General features: G+C 44.4%; 1 protein-coding gene across 1 annotated transcript in view; it reads left to right on the forward strand.

The window, feature by feature from the left end:
- ZSWIM6 (zinc finger SWIM-type containing 6) overlaps positions 1-21,468 on the forward strand; it is a 110,703-nt gene that overhangs the window by 34,676 nt on the left and 54,559 nt on the right. The window contains exons 2-4 of the mRNA XM_048503732.1: positions 11,711-12,067; positions 18,081-18,229; positions 19,769-19,919. Of these exons, the coding sequence (XP_048359689.1) occupies positions 11,711-12,067; positions 18,081-18,229; positions 19,769-19,919 (657 nt within the window). The remainder of the gene's footprint in view (positions 1-11,710; positions 12,068-18,080; positions 18,230-19,768; positions 19,920-21,468) is intronic.

The raw sequence follows: 21,468 nt of genomic DNA on the forward strand, positions 1-21,468 counted from the left end.
TGCTGATCATGCAGCAAACAGCATTTTTTGGCATTGGTTCCTCATTGGAGCAGAAAGTGTTTCAGGAGCGCCTGAGAGATGTTCACTGGTGTCCATATTCATGGAAACAGCTGCTTCATAGGAGGATATTTGGCTTGTAACCTCACAACATTTTAAGATGAACCCCAATCTCTGTGGCAGCCATTTTGTTGTGGACTATGCCTCACCATGGCAGCCATTTTGCAGTGGCACCCACTAGCTGTCTTCATAGTTCTACATGTCTGCACAGGCTCAACAAGATTGGCTACCCTTGGGTCACACTGTGGGGAAGGCACAATTGGAATGTAGAGCTACACTAACATGTTTCTTTCAGAATTCTAGTACATCCACATAATTGTCTCCAAAGCTAGTTATAAATTACATATTTCTTACTCTTGGGAAAACAATTAGCGTAACTAAATGAAGCCATTTATAAATTAGGCAGCTGAGTGTTGCAGAACTCTGTGTACAGCCACTGTTTTGGTTAACAGTTCTGGAACTGGTTTGTAATAATGGGTGATATTAAAATGAAGTGTGCGGTAAAATAGTCTGTTAAAAGGACATCATTCTTTGTAGCTTTGGGTTGGTTTAGAACACACGTTGCAGATGTTGCCTATTCAGCTTGCAGTTGATTTCTTTTGATAGATGAACTTTTGGTCTGCATTTGCTTGCAAACAGATGTGAGCTTGCTCAATCAAAGTAATTCTTCCAGATAGAGTCATGTGGATTTATACTGTGTTGATCTGTTGGAAAGTTACATTTAAGCTGCTTTAAATTAATTGACAGACGAGTACATTTTCCAGGTTGTGCAAGGTAAATACTCCTCCCTTTTCCTCCCTGGGGAAGTGATCATGCTACTGGATTGGTAACACTGTCTGAGATATGGAAGGAAATTGTGTGTGTGTGTGTGTGTGTCGGGGGGAGGGGGAGGCAGAGTCAAAGTAAATGTTGCAAAAAAAAAAGACAGTAAATTGCTTCCTGTTTTCCAATGTTTTCTTGTCCTAGATGCCTCTTCAGTGTATGAATCTGTTTCATTTTGAAGGTTTTATCTTAAATCCAGCCAATAAAAAGTGTTTAAATAGCTATTTTCTCATTGGTATTGCTGGGTGGATAATGGGGTGTGGAACTTTTGTTAGTTGCCAGTGTTGTGTGATGGTTAGTGTTGGGACCAGGATTTGGAGAGACAAGTATTGAAATGTATGCATGGATTTTGGATGGACTCTACTCATTTATTTATTTATTTATTATGAGATTTATAAGCTGCCTCACCCCCGAAGGGCTCGAGGCGGCTCACAAAATAGCTGCACTTTAAACAACAATCAGCAAAACATTTCAAATACAAGAATGCAGCTTAATTCATTAAAAGCTTAAAACTTTAAAAGCTTAAATAACAATTACAAGTTACATACCAGTTAAAACAACAACAAAGCGCCCGATCTAAGGCCAGCGGAGGGAGGGGATAGGTAGGACCCAAGATGGAAATCAGGGCCCGACCAGATGGAAGGCAGCAGCCTCAATGAGGCGTGATAAAACCACGGCCAGCCCCCCCAAAGGCCCGGTGAAATAGCTCAGTCTTACAGGCCCTGCAGAACTCACCAAGGTCCCGCAGGGCCCGGACAGCTGGAGGTAGAGCATTCCACCAGGCAGGGGCCAGGGCCAGCCGCACCATCGCAGGCCAGGGATCTCCAGCAGCTCTGCCGCCGCCGCCAAACGCAGCGGCCTATGTGGGACATAAGGGGTGATGCGGTCCTGTAGGTATGAGGGCCCCATGCCGCGTAAGGCCTTGAAGGTCATTACCAACACCTTGAAAACGATCCGGAACTCCACTGTGTCATGAGACTAATACTTCACTAATAATGTCAAAAATCAAGTACATTAGCAGTTTGCTGCCCCAAAATATCTCATTTGGTTAGCTCAGGGTACGTTGTGTTTCCCCCTTCCTCAAATGTGCATGCTACTCAAAGGGGGAGGCATATTACAAAGAAAACCAGGAAGTGAAGTCCTCAAAGGGAATAATTTTGAGCAATACCACTTAAGAGTTCATAATATCTGAACAAACAGGCAGTGAACAGCATATAATTCTGCACATTGTGCTGCAGCTTTAAATATACATATTAGAAAGTCAGCAGATGCTTGCGTTGTGAAATTGACGTATAAAGTAGCAGTCTTCCTCAGCAGGGTGCAGCTCTATCTGTGACTCCTTCACATGTAATGAATAGCTAATTTCTTCTGTATAGTCCACACGAGACTAAAGGAAGAATGGGCTCGGGGCGGGTGGATGGGGGGAGCATTCTGGCAACCCAAGCCAGCAGGATGTGCCAAGATGTGCTTTTAATGGAGGCACATTTGAGAACTGGGAGCATGGGGGAGGGGAAGGGTTGGGTTCACGAAGAGCAATTTTTCATCTTGCTTTGTAGTAAAATTCACATTACTGTAATAGGCAGTTACTTCTGAATGCTGATGTGTAAGATAAACTGGTCCATGTTTGGGGGGTGGGGGGACTTGTTCCACAAGGAGTATTTGCATTGGGATTTTTCCCCCTGCCGGTGCAGTGATGTTTCATCTGCTCTCCAATCACTGTCAAATGGGAGTAACTATCAAGTGAGGAAGTCTCAAATACCGAATTTGCCTGTTTTAAAAAAAGAAGAAGAAAAGGAATACTAATGGGCTTTCCAGGGAAATAACTGCTCAGTAACTTTGAATTCCTATAGACTAAGGTAACTTTACATGGCACCGTTCAATTTGGTAACCAAATAATAAGGTTGGAAGAAGGAAACAAAGGCAATGTTTGAGGGCTTGCTATCTCCCGCAGTTGTTATCAGCAAAGACAGGCTTCTCCTGCTACATAAACAGGAAAGGCCAGATAAGGAAGGGATTTGTGGTAACCTATCAATCTCTCTAGACTGTGGCCTAGCTCTCATGGAGATGGTAAACCTGCATCTGGTCTGCACTGTGTCAGATTTCGAGTGGGGCCTCACAATTTAATGATCTTTAATGCAAATTGAACTCCATGCACACAGGAGACCAGCTTGATGGAAAGAAAGCTATGTTAGAATCTGTCTAAATGTCTACTGATGCTGTGATGGTGGTGTATGTTTTGACATGTAGGCACATTGCCCTATCGACCCCCACCCCAGTCTGCACTGGATCTCCACAAGCACAGAGTTACCACAGTTGGGGAGAGTTAAGCTACCGTCTAATCTTCTATGCCATTTCTGACAAATCTGTTCATGCTTTCAAATGGGATAAAACATTCCACAATTCAGTCCCAGTGTAGTGTTACCCTTATTTTTTGCTGTGTTAACCTAAAAGATCTAGTTGCTGGGAGCAGGAAGAAGAGTGATGCTAACCAGAAACAAATTTCTCCTCTGTGTCTTGTTAAGAATTCTTAATGGATCACTTTTTAGCTCCTGGTCTACCAGAAACTGTAGGAAAAGGAAGAGTTGGTTGTTTATACCCCACTTTCTCTACCTGCAAGGAGTCTCCAAGCAACTTACAATTGCCTTCCTTTCCCTTCCCTCCAATAGACATCTTGTGAGGTAAGTGGGGCTGAGAGAGTTTAGAGAGACCTATGACTAGCCCAAGGTCACCCAGCAGACTTCATGTGGAGAATGGAGAAACAAATCCAGTTCACCAGGTTGTAGTACACTGCTCTTAACCACTATGCCATGCTGGCATGGATGTGATAAAACTGGAGCAAAGAATGAAAAACACGGGTCTGATCAGGTCCTTGTAAATGAGTCTCCATGGCTGTTAACATGTTTAGCATCATTCCCCTCTGTCATCTTTCATTGCAAATGGACATGGATGCATGGCTCTCAGCAGCATCCTTGCCCTGACCGGGATTACCCAGGCCAGCCCTACCTTGTCATATCTGGGAAGCTAAGTAGGGTTGGCTCCAGTTAGCATTTGAATGGGAGAATGCTAAGGAATTCCATGGTGGCTGTGCGGTTCAAGGCAGTGGCAAACCACCTCTGTTAGTCTCTTATTTTCAATATCCTACTGGGTCTCCATAAGTCAGCTGGGACTAAGGGCACTTTACACGTGTGCATGCACAACCGTTCACGCGCGCACTCACACACACACAATGCTTCCTGCTGGAGCAGACCAAAGCTTCCCTAAGATATGGGGAAGGGGGGGGGGGGCTGTTGCCAGTGTAAGTAAAAACTAATATTTAAATAAATCCATGCTCTGACTTAAAATAGATTTTTCTAGGTGTTAAAAATTTGGTTATTGCCCCTTATGTCCAGATGCTATCAAAATGTGACTTGAATGTAAAATGGGAGATTCTGACTGGGTAAAAATCACACAGGATCCCTGTGGAGCTTGCTCCTGGGCTTGTGAACAGTGTTTTGAAGAGGGAAGCTGATCTTGGGAGTTTCGCATGGGAAGTCAAGGGGGAGCAAGAGAGAATTCCCCTAGTCCCCTAGAAGGCCATTGCTTTCACATCCTGGATGTGAGCTCCCAAAGGCACCTGGTGGGCCACTGCGAGTAGCAGAAAGCTGGACTAGATGGACTCGGGTCTGAGCCAGCTGGCTTGTTCTTGTGTTCTTAGTCCGAGTTTCCTGAGAAGGGGCATCCAAGGTGCTGCTGTATCCTTCCTGCTACAGAAATCTGCAAAAGTTCAGTTATGCATCCTGTTTCGCTTTAAAATATTTTTAAACAGCTAACCAGTTATGAAGGTCAGAAGACAACCAGGAAACGGGCCATCGAATGTTTTGCAGGCAGTATAATAATCTTCCCACTGGTCTTAAAATCATGGGTGTGGTCTCAATGCATCAAACTGTTGGCTTTCAGGGAGCATGTTTGTTGTTACTTGAGGCTAGGGTAGCTGACCTGGAGAATCTGAGGCAGAGAGGTTGGGAATGAGGCCTTCAGGGACTTACCAGAAAAGTTCAACTCCTGTATGGCTAACTCTTCTGCTGTTGTGAAGTCTCGATGTTGGAAGCTGTCAGTCTGAGGAGAAGGGATTTGACTCCTTTCCTTGAGTGACAGACCAGTATCCTCTTGTACTGAGGATACCCCTCTTCAATTTTGGTAGTGGTGATTCAGTTGCTAGAAATGTAGAGCGTAGGATCTGTGATAGGCATTTTGATGCATGGTGAGTTGCCTGCCTGGTGCAAAGGTTGCCAACATCACTGACTGTCTAGATCAGTGGCTCTCAACCTGTGGGTCGAGACCCCTTTGGGGGTCGAACGACCCTTTCACAGAGGTCGCCTAAGATTCTCTACACCAGTGTTCTCCATCTGTAAAATGGATAAATGTTAGGGTTGGTGGTCACCACAACGTGAGGAACTGTGTTAAAGGGTTGTGACATTAGGAAGATTGAGAACCACTGGTCTAGATTGATAGATAGTGCTGGGGAAGAGTCAGCAGTCATGGTGCATATTGCACCTTTAAACAGCAGTATGAATTATGATTTAAATGCCCAAGGCCATTTCAATCTGCTCTTCTTTGTGAGCTCCCTAACACAATTTCAGGTGATAGTAGACTGATCAGTATTCTCTAAGAAACAGAAGACACATTCTTTGATGTTAGAGTATGGAGTACAGAACCACATGCAAGGATCAGGTAGTTGACATAGAACAGGAATAGAAAACCACTCAGAACAGTGGGCAGCATCAGTGGTGACTTCCCAGTCTCTGGCTCCTGGGATCAAGTCATAATATACGAGCCACTATACTATTGTGTCTCCTACAGTTTTCTTCACAAAGATGTAACTTCCGTAAGTGTCTTAAAATCTGTGTTTAAGAGAGTTTGAATTCAGTTCGGCCTTCTTTTAAGCTAGGCTATTTTGATCTACCCAGCACGTGTGTTTTATCGCCAGCAATTTTGGATTAAGCTTCTGCCGGCATAAAGGTTCTATTTAGTTGCAAACAAACGTGTTTCAATTATCACATCAATTAGTATGCATGCTTGTTCTGGAAATGCACAAAACAGAAAATTTGGCAGCTTGTTTTATATTGATCTGTTCTGTTGGCTGCAGAGCAGATTTTGTCATAGCTGTGCTCCCTGCCTCTCCCTCCATTGGAAACAAGATGCGGCTGGGGGGTGGGTGGGTGGGGGGATGGCTGCCATCTTCTGAAATCCTAAAGACCCATCATTCTTCTGATAAAGCTTTCCGCAATCTACTGGTCCTTCCAAGGTGGAGATGCCGGGTTTTTCCTTGGTCTGCCACTTTGAACAGCAGACCTTTTGTGAAGATTTAAGAGCTCCTTTACAGATTCTGCTGAAGGGGCAGAATGTCTTGTGGCTTTGTGTTTTGACGACAAAAAAATATCTCCCCCCTTGAAAGAGCCGGGGGAAATGAGATAGTTAACGGAGCCTTTTAAACTGGATTATGACGCATGTCCTTGTGTAAAGCGGTGGTTGCAGTCTTTGTTATTTTGTATAATGGACCAAAACAAAGGAATTGGCGGGAGATATAGTTAAGAGCACAAACACAAGTGTGTCTTTGTCAGCATTTAAATTCAGAGTAGATGGGAACAAAATTGGTGAGGTGCCTACTTTATCATGAGGTTTTCTACACTGACGGAATACAGACGTTGGATATTCCTGTATTGCATTCTAGCAGTATGGCAACGAATATAAAACTTTATCAGAGGTGAAAGTTGACAGGCTAGAGTAGGTACAAAGTCCAAATAAAACATTAATGGGAATCCTGGTACAAGCATGAGCATTCCTGGGCTTTCTTGGCTACACCATGTCAAAGAAGCATCTGGCTTTATTGGGAATAGCATGTTCTGTCTCTTCAATGCATCTTGTTTAACCTCAGATATTTTCATTTGTTTCCTTTGTGACAGACGGCTGTCTAGCTATTTTCATGTGAGCTTCCAGCTTGTGGTGCGAATGGCATTATGTGTGTGTCCCTTTTCAGAGTCATGTTCAGCGGTGCCTAACCACAACGTTAGGAAGCTGATTGGGTGTCTCTTGTATTTCCAGACAGTTGGAATCTTAGTTGAGGTCAAAGCTAATGTGGTGTGACTGTCCCAGCTTCTTATCCTGGAACTGTCCAGTGCTGTGGTTTCTGTGGCGTTTTATTGCCTCCTTAACTAGAAAACTTGTGTACAACCTATTTGTGATCTGAAAGAATAATACCCAGAAATAACCTCTTTTACTTATGAATATATAGTAGATCCTTCCATTTATCTGTCTTAAAAATACACTACAAACTTTTCATAGTTACATTACTTTGGATTCAGTCTGATTTTCAGGGAGTTTGCACTTAGTGTACAGAGGCATTCAAACTTGTGGCATATTTTCAAAGCACCATATAGGTTGAAGTACTATCTATATATATAAAAAGCAAACCATGAGTTTGTTCCTGATGGTCTAGCACAGGAACTGCTGGGCCAACTCGTCTGAAAATTTACAGCCACTGTAGTCAGCCAGGCGAGAGTGTTTTTAGACATCATACCTGAAATTTCACACCTGGCCCAGGTAAACCGTCTCTTTCCTGGTGCTCCATGGTGAAGGACATGAAGCTGGCTGTGTGTAACTGTCACCCTTAGAATGTTCGTGCATCATGGTACTCCCTTAGAATATTTGCTTAGATGGCCAGATATGAACAGTGAAACAGTACATACGTAATAACTGGAGTGGAAGTGACACACATACACACTTTGCTATGTGAGACGTCAGGTGGGGTTCCCCCCCTCACACACACTTAACAGGAGGAGAGGTAGGGGGCCCAGCATCTGGATATGACCCACCTACCCTAGCAGAGGGAGAGGGGAGGGAGGGAGAGGGGTGGAATGCAAGGGAAGAGAAGTGAGGGAGGGGAGAGACTGAGCGGTGGCATGCAAGGGAAGGGAGGAGGCCCAGCATCTGAATATGACCCACCCACCCTAGTGGCAGGAGAGGGAAGGAAGGGAGGGGGAGGGGTGGCATGCAAGGGAAGAGAAGTGAGGGAAGGGAGAGAGTGGAGAGTGAGGGGTGGCATGCGAGGGAGGGGGCCCAGCATCTGGATATTACCCACCTACCCTAGCGGAGGGGAGGGAGGGAGGGGGAGGGGTGGCATGCAAGGGAAGAGAAGGGAGGGAAGGGAGAGAGTGAGGGGTGGCATGCAAAGGAGGGAAGGGAGGGGCCAGCCACCCTAGATGCCCTGAATACTGAGGGTGCAGGTCAGAAAACCAGGTTGTCTCCGAGGCACGTGTTACTCAGGAGTAATCTCAGTAAAGCAACTGTGACATACTTTGCATGGCTGAGTTGCACCCCTCAGAGGGTTTACTCAGAAGCGACACCCATTGCCACCAACCAAACTTACTCCCAGGTAAAGGAGCATGACCAGCCAGCCAAGATGTGTGGAAGGGGTGCCTTTCCATTCCCCCCCCCCCGCCCCCCCAGGAATGCAGTCACACACATCAATGACACCGCACAGTATCAGGCTGTGTGTTTCCATGAGCACATACTGCTAGCCTCTGTAATTGATTTGCTGCTACTGTTCCTTTCCCATTTCACCACAATAAGCCACAGCAACGCGTGGCCTGGTACCGCTAGTAATGTACTAAAAAGTTCACCAGATAGTTGGCTTTTCTGCCCACAGTTCTGACACCATTAATCTCAGAAAAAAGTTGTGGAGTATTCTTAGGTGTATGTGTTCCTCAATTTCTTGGAGGTAAATACAGACCTGTGATGACAGCAAGATGCAGAGATGAATATATAGGTTAGGTTAGTTTGCTATGATCTGTGTGACCTGTGAAAAGGGGAAAAAGAAGACAGGCTTTTGTCTCTTTGCTTATCCTCTACCTTCTCAGGCCTCGGGCAGTGGCTAGCAAAATGACTACCACACCTTGGATGGGGTGGGGGTGGGGTCACTCCCTTCCTTGAGCCTGTAACACAAGTAGGGGTGGTAGCTGTGATAATGGGGCCCAATTCTGGAATTTTGACCCAGGCTTCAGAGTCACTAAGACTGCCCCTGAGCACCATATCTGTGTGTGCTGGAAGTGCTCACACTCATTGCCTATGTATCAGCTCCCTCCTTGTGGTAGGGAATGTTTGCAATGCAAAATTTCCAGTCACAGGATGAGAGCATGCACTTTCTCAGCACAGATGCTCCATGCTCACAACTTGGTGATCATGTGAAGGCAGGGGGACAGGACCAGCCCACCCATACATACATTCAGTCAGCATCTTGAGGGGATATTCTCCCTCTCCTATAATACTAGAACCTGGGATCATCCGCTGAGGCCAAAAGTTGGGACATTCGGGCAGACAAAAGGAAGTATTTCTTCACACAGTGTATAGTTAATTTGTAGAATTCACTGCCACAGGATATGGTCATGACTCCGACTTGGAAGGCTTGAAAAGGGGATTGGCAAATTAATGGAGGACTTGCCTATCAATGGCTACTAGCCACAATGGATATCTACTCACACCCCCCCCCAGTACCGAAAATAGTAGGCCTCCTTAGATCAGTTTCTGGGGAGCACAGGCAGGATTCTGCTGCTGTAGTCATCCTGTTTGTGGACTTCCTAGGGCCTTTGGTCTGATCTAGTGTGATTCTTCTTATGTGTAGAGAGCTGCGCAGAATTCAGAAGGCGGGCTTGGTGAATGAAGTTTTAATCAGCTGGGATCTGAAATATTTCTTTCCGTATGAACCTGCTTTAAGAGGTTGTACTCTGGGTGCCCTATATCTAAGGCTGTAGCACATGGTTCCTAGGCACTGGGCCTCATGTTGCTTAACCCTCCTGGCACTACTCAAGCACGAATACACATATTTTAAGAATAGTTTTTTATGTTGCTTGCATTTTTAGTCCTGTGTAGGTCTATTTAACAGAGTCTTATAGACCAGGAGTAACCAGAATTTTTTCCCCATCTCAGCCATTCCTATGTTCCCCCGCCTTCATAATCAACTGGGATCTCTGGCCCAGTATTTTTATAATTTAAATGCCCCTATCCAAAGAAGAGTCTTTTCTTTGGCACACATGAATGCTTTCCCATCTAATGTCCTCCTAGGAAGATTTCAGCATGTCCCTGTCAGGCGAGGCTTTGTCCCTCTGAGGCTGGCTTAACAGACTCGATAGCCCATATCCTTGAATGTCAACTATACAAGGATCTTTGTAGTGAATACCTTTCAGCTTTATTTCAGGCCAAAAGATTTATAAATAAGGCCCAGCGAATTCAGTTTTTATTGGGAAGTTCAGTCCTGGTAACTAAGTTTCTAGCAACACTATCAAAGCAAAAACAGTCCTTTTGATATTACCATTATTATTTGTCAGGATACCTATTGTTCTATTTTATTTCTAAACCATTTTATTTATACTATAATTTTATATTGTTTGTATAGAGGATTTCATTGTTATTTTTTAGTTTCCTTGGTAATTCTTTTTTTAAATCTGAAGTTATCGGGAGCTCTTGACATATGTGGATTCTTTTCTTTCTTTTTTTAAAACAAAATTTGATTGGTTTCACATTTTTAAAATTCACAGTTTTCCCCCATACACATTTTTACATTTTATCTCTATTACATGCCTTAATACATGGTAAAGAAATAAAAGATTGTGAATATCTGATAAGAAGAATATTATAGCATGAGAGGTGAAGAGATAAAAATAGGTGTATATACAAAGATCTATAAGGTAAAGGTATAAATCAGGAAGAAAAGAGTATAGATAAAGAAGAAGAAAAATGAGAAAGCGGAAAATATAAGAATAGAGAGCGACCTGTACTTAGCATTTTTCTTCCGTATGTGGATTCTTTTCTTGCTGTTGAACCTTACTTGAGGTTGTAGGATTTGCTTGTGTGGATTTTGATTTATGCCTATTAAAGGTTAATGAAATGAGATGAAGAGTCCTATGTAATAGCACTTACTCCTACCTCAGTTGACTTTTTTGATGCATTGTAGATTTATTGATGCTTCCATTATTATAAGCTACCATAGAAGACTTGGGTTGAAAGGCAGCTTGTAAACATCTGGAATAAGCTGTGTGGCCTGTGGCCTGGGATCATATGGCATCTGTATGGTGTGGGAGATGGATGATCTAGACCCGTGGTGACAAACCTATGGCACTCCAGATGTTCATTGACTACAATTCCCACCAGCCCCTGCCAGCATGGCCAGTTGGCTGATGGGAATCGTAGTCCATGAACATCTGGAGTGCCATAGGTTCGCCACCACTGATCTAGACCATCATGTCTGTTTCACGCAACACCTTGTTGCAGTATACATTCAACATGTAGCATTACATTTGGGGTCTACAGAGAAGTCATCAGGGAACTAAAATTAGCAGTGCCTCCCTGTATACTCCCTGGGAAACTGTGCTGGTGAATAAAACTGAAGTAAAGTCCATGTTCCTGAATAACCTTTACATCAGATTATACAGTTGAGTTCTTGCCATATTTCATCAGTGGAAGGTTCCAACTGGTGTTTACAGTTCTGTGTCTGTGGAGTGTACAGATGTAGTGTTGAAAGCCTTTTTTAAGTAAGGGAGTCTTGGTGGGCTGGTGTTTGCTTCCTGTTTTATTTTCTGTAGTCCTCTACCGCAGCGACTGCTTTGTGTGTATGAATCTATTTATACATGCAGTCTTCTTTGAGTATTTCTAGTGGCCTCTGGTGAAGACCTCAGCTGTTGCTTTAGCTGATCCCACGAAAACAGGACCGTTTTAAAATCTTGCGTCTTTTAATTTTTCAAAAAGCGCATCCTAAATGCTTTACTGAATTATCCTTTTTAAATTTGTGTTTACTTCACAGGTTTCCACCTGAGTGGCACAGTGACCGAGCCTGCGGCGCAGTCGGAGCCAGAAACTGTTTGCAATGTAGCTATCAGCTTTGATCGTTGCAAGATTACCTCAGTGACCTGTAGCTGTGGAAACAAAGACATATTTTACTGTGCCCACGTTGTGGCTCTTTCTTTATATCGGATCCGCAAGCCAGATCAGGTCAAGCTGCATCTTCCTATTTCAGAAACTCTATTTCAGATGAACAGAGACCAGCTGCAAAAGTTTGTACAGTATTTGATCACAGTGCACCACACAGAAGTTTTGCCAACTGCTCAGAAATTAGCAGACGAAATCCTTTCTCAGAATTCAGAGATCAATCAAGTTCATGGTGAGTATGTTTCTTTGAGCGCACAAAGAGCATACTTTGAATACACATGCAGGGATATTGTATTTGTTGGCAAGCCTGACTTTCTTGCGTGTAATTACATTTTGTAGGAAAGTTGCCTACAGACCTTTTTCTCAGGTGTTAGCTTATTACCTAAGTAGACAGTAGAGTGAAGCTGAGCTTCCACATCACCTCAGGGAAGTCATGCCAGGCCCAGGTAATTGATGGCAGCAATGGGGAGGGAAAATATAATCTGGATTCTGTGAGTTCTTGGGGCTGTTGCAAATGAAGGGTGTATTCAGGAACGCTTTCAATGCTTACCTTGGGCTGAGGGTGTACTGTGAAGCCTCTAGCCATGTAGTGAGTATAATCATTGATGTAGTTATGTTAATGTCTTAAAATAAGGCTTGAGCTGCATCTCTTTTGAACATAGCCTAGAAAAACGAGAAATCTTCTCAGCTTCATGTGGTACTTGTAGCACTAATAAATGTTCTCCACCTTACTACTGTCTTGTTGCAGTAATTCCCACTTAAGTTGCAATTCCACGGGTGCCAGGACAGCTTGTTCTGATACCATGGATTTGGTTTTCTGTGCCTGTTTCTATTTACATTTGTTTCCCAACATTTACCGCAATCTCAGGGCGGGTTACAATGGAACATAACTACATTAAAATCATGACAGTTAAAAACACAACAAACCCCAATTCTGAAAAGCCAGACAACCTCTAAAATCTCCTCATTCACCTTGCCCATAAAAAAGGGAGGGGTCTATGGACGTCTTGGTGGCCCCCACCCAGCTGGGGGAGTCAGCCAAATGCCCAGGTAAAGAGTACAGCCTTCACCAGGCACCAAAATTCAAAGAGAGTATCCACCCGGTGAACCTCTAAAGGGAGGGCATTTCACACAGTGCAGGGGCCACTGACGAGAAGGCCCTCCCCAAGCTGCCCCCGCCCCTCTTACCTCTGACGGGGGCGGGACAGCCAGGCAGACCTCTCCCTCCTATCTCAATGCCTAGGCAGGAATATATGGCTGTCTCAGGTAACCAGGACCAATGCCAGATAGGGCTTTATAGGTTAGCACCACCCTTTCAGTTGAGCCTGGTAGCGCATTGGAAATCAGTGCAGAGTCTTTAGAATAGGAATGATTTTGGTGTAAATCACCGGTTAGCAGATCAGCTGCCGTATTCTGCACTCGCTTGAGCTTCCGGACCATCCTCAAAGGCAGCCCCACGTATAGCGCATTACAATAATCCAATCTGGCGGTTACCAGAGCATGGATAACTGTGGCCAAGTGATCCTGGTCCAGGAAAAAACGTAGCTGGCACACCAACTGGAGATGATGATGGGCCCTCCTGGTTGTTGCTCCAACCTGGGTTTCCAGAGACAGCGCCCCATCCAGGATGACCCCAAGATCCTGCACCAGCACTCAAAGGAGGTGGAGAAGTAAAACCTTTTTGCTGTCTTCACTGCCATCTGGTAGACTTGGTAATGAGCTCTTACCAATGTCTTGTCAGATTCACAGTGAGTTTTCCACCATCTGTGTTCAAGCCATTATCCTCACTGCTTCATATCCCTAAGCTCCCCTGTATACCGGAGGCCGTCCGAACTCTACCAGTAGGCCCAGGGTGCTGCACAGCAATTGTGTCAACATCCCTGGTCATCTCACCATTTCATAGCGCAACCAAAGCTTCAACATGATCATCTGCCATATTGGCTGGAAACTTCCCTAGAGCCCTCAGGAATCCTTCAAATTCCATCTTACTCCGAGGGTGGACCATCTCAATCAGTCTGACACTGTAGTGGATAAATGGTACCATTAGTCCAAATTTTACCAAGTGGTGATCTGACCATGACAATGGGTAGATCTCAAAGCCCTCCATCAATGGTCCACCACCCCTTCACTGTGTTGTAAACACCAGATCAAGGCCCTGCTTCATGTGTGGAGCCAGAAACACATTGAGATAGTTCCATAGTTGTCATAGCGGCCATGAGGTCCTTCGCCATTTTACATGAGGCATCCTTGCTGTGGACATTGAAATCCCCCAACACAAGAAACTTGGGGCTTTCAACTCTACCTCAGAGAGCACCTTGGTCAGTGCAGACAGGAATACAGTTGGGTAGCAGGATGAATGGTAACCCAATAGTACCCTGACCTGTCTCTGTGACCCAAGACAAGAAACATACTCTCGACACCTGGAATAGAAATTAAGGGGTGTCTGGTGATGGCAACTGCTTCTCTGTCGGCTAATGCCAGCTCTCTACCCCACTCCTTGAGTCTGTGTTGGTTCTGTACAAGATACCCTGGTGGGCACAGCTGGATGAGCAACAGTCTAGCCAGCTCCTAACCCAGGTCTCTGTGATGCATACCAGGTTGGCTCTCCCATCATGATTAAGTCATGGATGATAGAAGTTTGGTTCTGGACTGACCTGGTGTTCACCAACAGCATAAGACCGTAGGGCTTGGTGGGTATCTGACTGGCATCAATCATGTAGCATTTGTGCTCCTTGGAGAGTCCAGTGAGTCATTACTCCATTACTGTTTGTACCAGCATGACTGAATATGAGCATGTGGGGATAAAGATATTTCAGATCTGTTCACTGTGTGCAAGGAAGTGTAAACTCTTGCTGTTTAGGGAGCAAGCCTATTGAGGCTTGAGGCTTGCCCAGTTGAGGTAATTCTGATCTATCTTAAAGGCTGTTGTTAGGATTATTGTGGCGAGGTATGTGGAGAACTTTGGGCACAGTATTTGCCTATAAGACTTGTGATGGTGTCTTAGCTTTATTCTTTTAGTAGCAAAATCTGTGTTACTAGGCCTTTTCGGGACCTTGACTATACTGTCAACAATAGATTCATGTTCTGGTTTCTCTGCAATTTTGCTGAAATTTAGCACTTCAGAGATTTTCTAATCTTATAAGTGACAAGTCTTGTAAGGAAAAATTGTATGTTGTCATGAGACTCAATTCCAAAGCGTATCATGATTATTGTGCTACGGCAGAACAGAGGATGATTCTATTTCTGATCTGAAACTAAACTGATCCTGACCTGATAACTGTGATGGACATCCTCATGTGTCACTCAGAGCTCCGTGGAGGCGGGACAGGAAACAAATCCAATGGCATCATGTCTTTTACCATTGTCCAGCACAATGTGTGTCTCATCCAGTTATAACCAACTTCCAGCAACTTGACCAGTGTTAACATTTATCCTTGTCTATATTGGAACAGTTATTTTATTTTTTATTTATTTGATTTAATTTAATACTCCGCCCTCCCCAACCTAAGCCAGACTCAGGGTGGCTAACACGCATAGTTTAAAAACAGCCATAAAACAATTAATATAATTATTTTAAAACGATTTAACAGGTAAGTTCCCCAGACGCCGATTTAAAACAATCTCATTGCCCTTCTAACAAATCCCACTTTCATCCCAATCTTGTAAATCCTGTTTGGGTGAAAGAGGAGGGGTTCCATCTCAGGGGCCAGTGTGATTCAGTGTGGTCCATAACAGCTTCAGTTGTATTCTCGGCGAAACATCTCTGTCAATACTTTTTAACTATCTGCAAGGCAGTGCCTACCTCTGATGCTACAGTGCTTGTGGTACCCCTTAATCTTGTTCTAGACAACTGAACAGTGACAGACTTCAAATATCTGCTGGTGGCCTGTGCTGACAACCACTCAAGACCGTCCTAGTTAGGAGATAGGCTTTTAAAGCTAAGGAAGATTTTTCTAGGTTTTCAGATGTTTCGCCATCAGATGGGCTCTGTGACTGCCGAGGGAATAAATGGAAAGGTTTGATATGGAATCCTCAGGCAGTCCCACTCTTGTGTCATGCATGAAGAAGGTCAAGAACTCTTTCAAGTCTAGCAGGGTTTGGCCCTTGTGTGTTTCGACTGACATTGGAAGCACTTGGGCGAGTTCCAAAGCAGACGCTCATCTGGAGGAAGTTCAGCAACGTGACTTGCCTGGCTGAAAAATGTAGTTCAGTGTTTTGTGGTGATTGAGGGGCTTGTGTTCTGAATCCAGTTTCTCCCTTAGTGAAAATGGTCTTGTAAAGAGTGCCTTCCACATCAGATCAATACACATAGGATTGGATCCCATGGAAAAGCTTATGGAAGAAGTTGGCTATGTCTTCCCTTTGTTGTCTCCAAATCCGTTGGTAAAATGACCATTGCCTCCTTCACCAGCACCAGTGGAGGAAGAGTACAGTTTTGTCCAGCCTGCCCCCCTTTCCAAATCTTCACCTCAGTCTTTTAATGGTGTGGGGTATTTTGGTCAGGGAATGCTTGTAACATTGAATCAGCTGGCTCTTGTGGGGTTTTTTTTGGGCTGTGTGGCTGTGGTCTGGTAGCTTTTGCTCTTAACATTTTGCCCACATCTATAGCTGGCATCTTCAGAGGCATGTCACAGTAAGATGTGTTCCTCTCCGTTGTCTGCCACAGCCTGGAAAACCCACAATAGCCAATCCTAGTAACCATCAAAGGCTTTTATAGGCACACAGATCCTTTCTGCCAACCCCTGGCCTTTTCTTTAAGTTTAAAACTAGGTAAAGTCTTTAAGGTTCAATCTAGGTGAAGTCTGATTCCAGCTGCGGAAGTCTTCTTTGTACAGCTGGGTAATTAATAAGCGGGGAAGTGGTGATTGTAAACTGTATTAAAATGGAAGGAATGTGCCCATCCATAGGTTCTACAGCAGTGATTTCTGGGCCACTGGTGTTCACCACTGTGTTCCTTGGTGGGTGCGTGCTTCATTGGTCTTGGGATAAAAGCCATAGGGTCCTGAATAGAACAGGCCAAGGCAGGGAGTTACTTTCTACTCAGCTGACTGGCTACCAAAGCGTGGAGCTTATCCAGGCTAGGCATGTGTGATCTAAGTACTCCCGTCTTGGTTACAGTCTGACTTTTGTATGTCTTTGAGCTTGGAAGTATCCAGCACAGGACAGAGTCCTCTCCCTTTTTTGGAAACTGAAAACAAATGGTTCCTCTTTCCCAAAGCAGCAAGTTGATCCCAGAGTTCATCCCCGTCCCTGGAAGAAGCGTTTCAGGAAGCATTGCTGTTACACTGCAGGGGACATCCGTTCAGCAGCAGCTGCCTCTGTTGTAAAGTGGCACTTGGCTTAGACATTCACAACATTTGGAGACAGCCCCGTGTACTTGTGGCTGCTGTTGGTGCTGACCTCGCAGCAGCTGTTGTGTGGTGGTGCCCGTTACTTTGAATTCCAAAAGTGCGTGGAAGCTCAACACCATTGGGGGATCCTGTTTTATATGGATCTGGTTGATGTCCCAGTTGTACAAATGAATTCAAGTATTCTGAGGAACTTTCTTTTGATTCAGACAATGGGTCCATCTGGTGGTACCTTTCCATGCGCTAAGAGAGATGACTCTTCTAGTCTGGGACTCTAGGTTCCTTTTTCAAATTGTAGATGCTGGAAAATGAGCCTAGGATTCCTTTTGCATGAGCAGTGATCCCTTAAAGTACATATTGCAGCTGATTCTTGTAATGATGTAGGTGCCATATTCTGAATGATGTGTGCAGTTTGAATTTTTGTGTGGGGGAATACAAGTATAAGATAGTAGCTAGACTGTTGGGCCAGGATCTGTGAGACCCAGATTTCAACACTCACTCTGCTATGGAAGCTTGGCGGGGAGGGGGGTGATCCTGAGGCAGTTGTACCTTCAGCCTTACCTTACCCACAGGGTTGTTGTGAGGATACAAAGGGTCTAGAACCAAGTTCGCACTTTGGGCCCTCACTGGGGGAAAGAGGCCAGGTTATAAATGAAGTAAATAAACCCCTTGGTGTGTATGCTGAGTTCCACATGTTGGCACTGTGCCCCTCGAGATGGTTGCTCATAAGCTAGAAGTGTTTACAAGAAACACCTGTTTTTCTGACTTTATTATTCAATGGGATTAAGTCAGGCCTGCAGAGAATACTATACAATAACTTTTTCCTCAAAGGATACTGTGAAATTACTTTTCCCATAAAGAATGCTGTGCAATAACTTTTTTCTGCTGTGCTCGTAGGTGCCCCTGACCCAACAGCAGGTGCTAGCATAGATGATGAGAATTGCTGGCATCTGGATGAAGAGCAGGTCCAGGAACAGGTTAAACTCTTCCTCTCCCAGGGTGGATACCACGGATCAGGGAAGCAGCTCAACTTACTTTTTGCAAAGGTAGGTCGGAGTGCCACGAACATATGCCTGTTGTGTTTCCTTCAGGATAGTCTCAATTGCATAGCTGCAGTTTCAGCGATAGCCCCTGTTTACTTATTGGAACACATCTGTTTATTACTAGCAAACAGCTTTCTTGGAGGCATGAGCGTTGATGTGATCTGGGATCCAGTTACGTTTCAAGCTACCCCACGCTTGGGGTGTTGGTAACTGTAAAGCTGCCAGCTGCTAAATGGGGAATAAAAAAGACTTTCAAAATAGCTAGCTCTGTTGCAAAGGAAATTTTGGCTGTGGTGACTTTAATGACTCAAACAAAACCATGCAGTGTGTATCTCATAAATATTTCCAAAGACTGCAACTCTAAGCCTGACTGATGACTTTCCATGTGTCTTTAGCTGGCCATGAAGAATTAGTACATTCAAGAGAAGGCCTTTAAGGAAACATGTGATATGAAACCTGAAAGGATAACAAAGAAACCAGTAGTTTTGATATGGGTTTTCTGTTTGCATGTTCTGGATTGCTGTTGACGAAAACAGTGGTACAGTCCAGCCAGTGGCTCTCCAGGATCTCCGGCCGAGCAGTTCACATCATCTGTGACCTAATCTTTTCAATTGGAAATGCTGGGGATTGAACCTGGGGACCTTCTGCAGGCCAGACAGATTCTCTGCCACTGAGCCATGGCCCCTCCCCAATGGGCTAGCCATTTCCTTATGATGCATCAGATAATAGTAGTTGATAAACATGCCCATCTGTGGAGCTTCTGTTTTGTTTCGTTGTGTATGTAATGCATCAACATGAGTATTCTCAGAATGTTTCATATTGAGTAAGTAAAATAAAGTACAACCCACTTGGGATCCAGCCCATTGATTTGTCTGTGCGGCAACATGAAGGAAGTGACTTTTTAGTTGTTGTTCCTCCCCCAGCAGCTTCCTGTGCCTCCTCAAATGTCACTGCTGAGATTTGGGAGGTGGGTCCGCCACAACATGATGCCATGTAGGAGCTGCAGTGAGAAAAGGGAGCCACCTGGGATTTTCGTTTCCCCCCCCCCCCTTGCAGGAATAGAATGACAGTGCATCAATTGAGGTCACGCTGGAAGAGGAGAGAATGCAATTCCTCCTCAGTTCCCTTCAGCATGGCATATAGTTTGGTCTTCAGTCAACAGGAACAATATTGGATTGCATCTAAAATATCATAATTTGTAAGTTTAGTAACGTAACATGTTTTTCTAGTCTTTCAGAGTAGAATACCTCGGCTCAAAATAAGCAGTTTTTTCTTGCCATTCAGTATTGCCGTTGACATATTATGGCATGCTTTCTTTGATGTGGCATTATTGAGTCATCTTGTAACAGTTTCCTCTCCAATTACTACAAATTGACAGCATCCAGTGTTCCACAAATAATCCCATACTTCTGTTGGCATTTTTCTTTGTTTTGTTTGCATGTGATTTCCTTCCAATTTTGTTTTCAGATTGTTAGCATCATGGTTTTTTTTTTTTTTTGGCAGCATGTCTTTTGTTTCCATTGCGTTTATTCTATTTCCTAGGTGCGAGAGATGTTAAAGATGAGAGATTCCAATGGCGCTCGAATGCTGACACTGATAACGGAACAGTTCATGGCCGACCCGCGGCTGTCGCTATGGAGGCAACAAGGAACAGCGATGACGGACAAGTACAGGCAGCTTTGGGATGAGCTAGGTAAATACAGAGAAGTGCCACACATGGGCGACATGGCGGGAATAGCGAATGTGTTGTGCAGCTTTTGCTCTTGTTAAAAAGATCCTGGAACAGTTGCCAGTTCCTGGGAAATGTGGCAGTCTGGCAGCTTGTTTTCACGGGCAAAAGTAGCGCATTTCTTTTTCGCTGCAGCCAAGGACACACAGCCAGAAATAACCACATGATATGTTTAATAGTAGGAGTCGGAATATAAACACTTCCGAGGTAATAAGTAATCCATTGTATTAACAAGAGCTAGTTTTGCAGCTATTAATAGTAAGTGTTTACTTAGGTCTGCCTATCTCTCGATTCTAAAATGTCTATGAAAGGACATACTGCTTCAGTGATCACTTTTCATTTGGAAAAACGCTGTAGCCCTCTGTTTTAAACTTGACAGGTGGTGTAACCCAAAGCTCACCTTTTTAGTCAGAAGTGGCTACATGGGCAGGGAGTTTCAAGATAATTTGGCTCGTTATTTCCAATGGGTTCGTGGACTGAAAAGACAGGAAGACACACGTGTTAACTGATGGGCTGTGGCAGTGATTGCTCACCCCACAATGCATGTGTACACATAAGTAGTGAATGCAGCTGAGTCACTGGACTGAAGGCCTCTTGTTGGTTTGAATTGGTGTTAGTAGCTGAGCTTTGCACCACTCTGAACTCGAAAGAATGTGCTGGGAAGTGTTCTTTCCCCCCTCCCTCCCCTTTTTGGAAAAGCTTTCATGGTATGAGTGTCTTAATCTAACTCAGTGGAAACTGGGACTGAAATAGCTGCCACAGATGGAATTCATGCCTGGTGTTTTGGTGCGCTGTGTGTACACATGCATTTTGAAGTGAGGGTGCCCTGTGTGTTTGTGTGTGGTTATGAATTGAATGTGACACTAGAGCCAGAGGTGCTAATTACAAGTTGCCATGGTTATTGCAGCTTCTTCACAGGCAAGCAACCAGTAAGGAAGTTGTTGCAACACATTCCAGCATTCTTCAGGGCATGCGATATTTAATAATGATGTGGTGTGTATTACAGAGGCCTGGCTGGATGAAGCAGGGTGAACCTGTTAGGTCCCTGTTGCTGCCAACTTAATATCTGTAAATTCAGCTTCAAATTAGGTGGTAGGTGGTTTGTGATCCTTAAGAGTTCTGTCTTCCATGTAAGGTTCATTTTAACTGTTTGGACCTGGTCTTTAGTGATGCAAACCCCACCACTTAAGTATCTCTCTAAAGAAGCTGTCAGATCTTGCCTTGGGTATTGTGGTATCCCAGGCCAAGAATCCCAAGTACTGTTAAGGATTTCATTATCCCATTGTGTAGCAGAAGCAACGTGTGTCACGTCATACACTGGGTCTCATGTTCTCCTCTAGACAAGAACTTCCCTGGCAGGGGATTAAAGGAAGCCAGCATTGACTTCTAGATCAGTGATGGCGAACCTATGGCACGGGTGCCAGAGGTGGCACTCGGAGTCCTCTCTGTGGGCACGCGCACACAGAGTTCATCATGTGGGGGGCGGAAAATCACCCACCCCCCCACACACACA

This window comes from Sphaerodactylus townsendi, linkage group LG07, assembly GCF_021028975.2.
Source record: "Sphaerodactylus townsendi isolate TG3544 linkage group LG07, MPM_Stown_v2.3, whole genome shotgun sequence".
Classification (NCBI taxonomy): domain Eukaryota; kingdom Metazoa; phylum Chordata; class Lepidosauria; order Squamata; family Sphaerodactylidae; genus Sphaerodactylus; species Sphaerodactylus townsendi.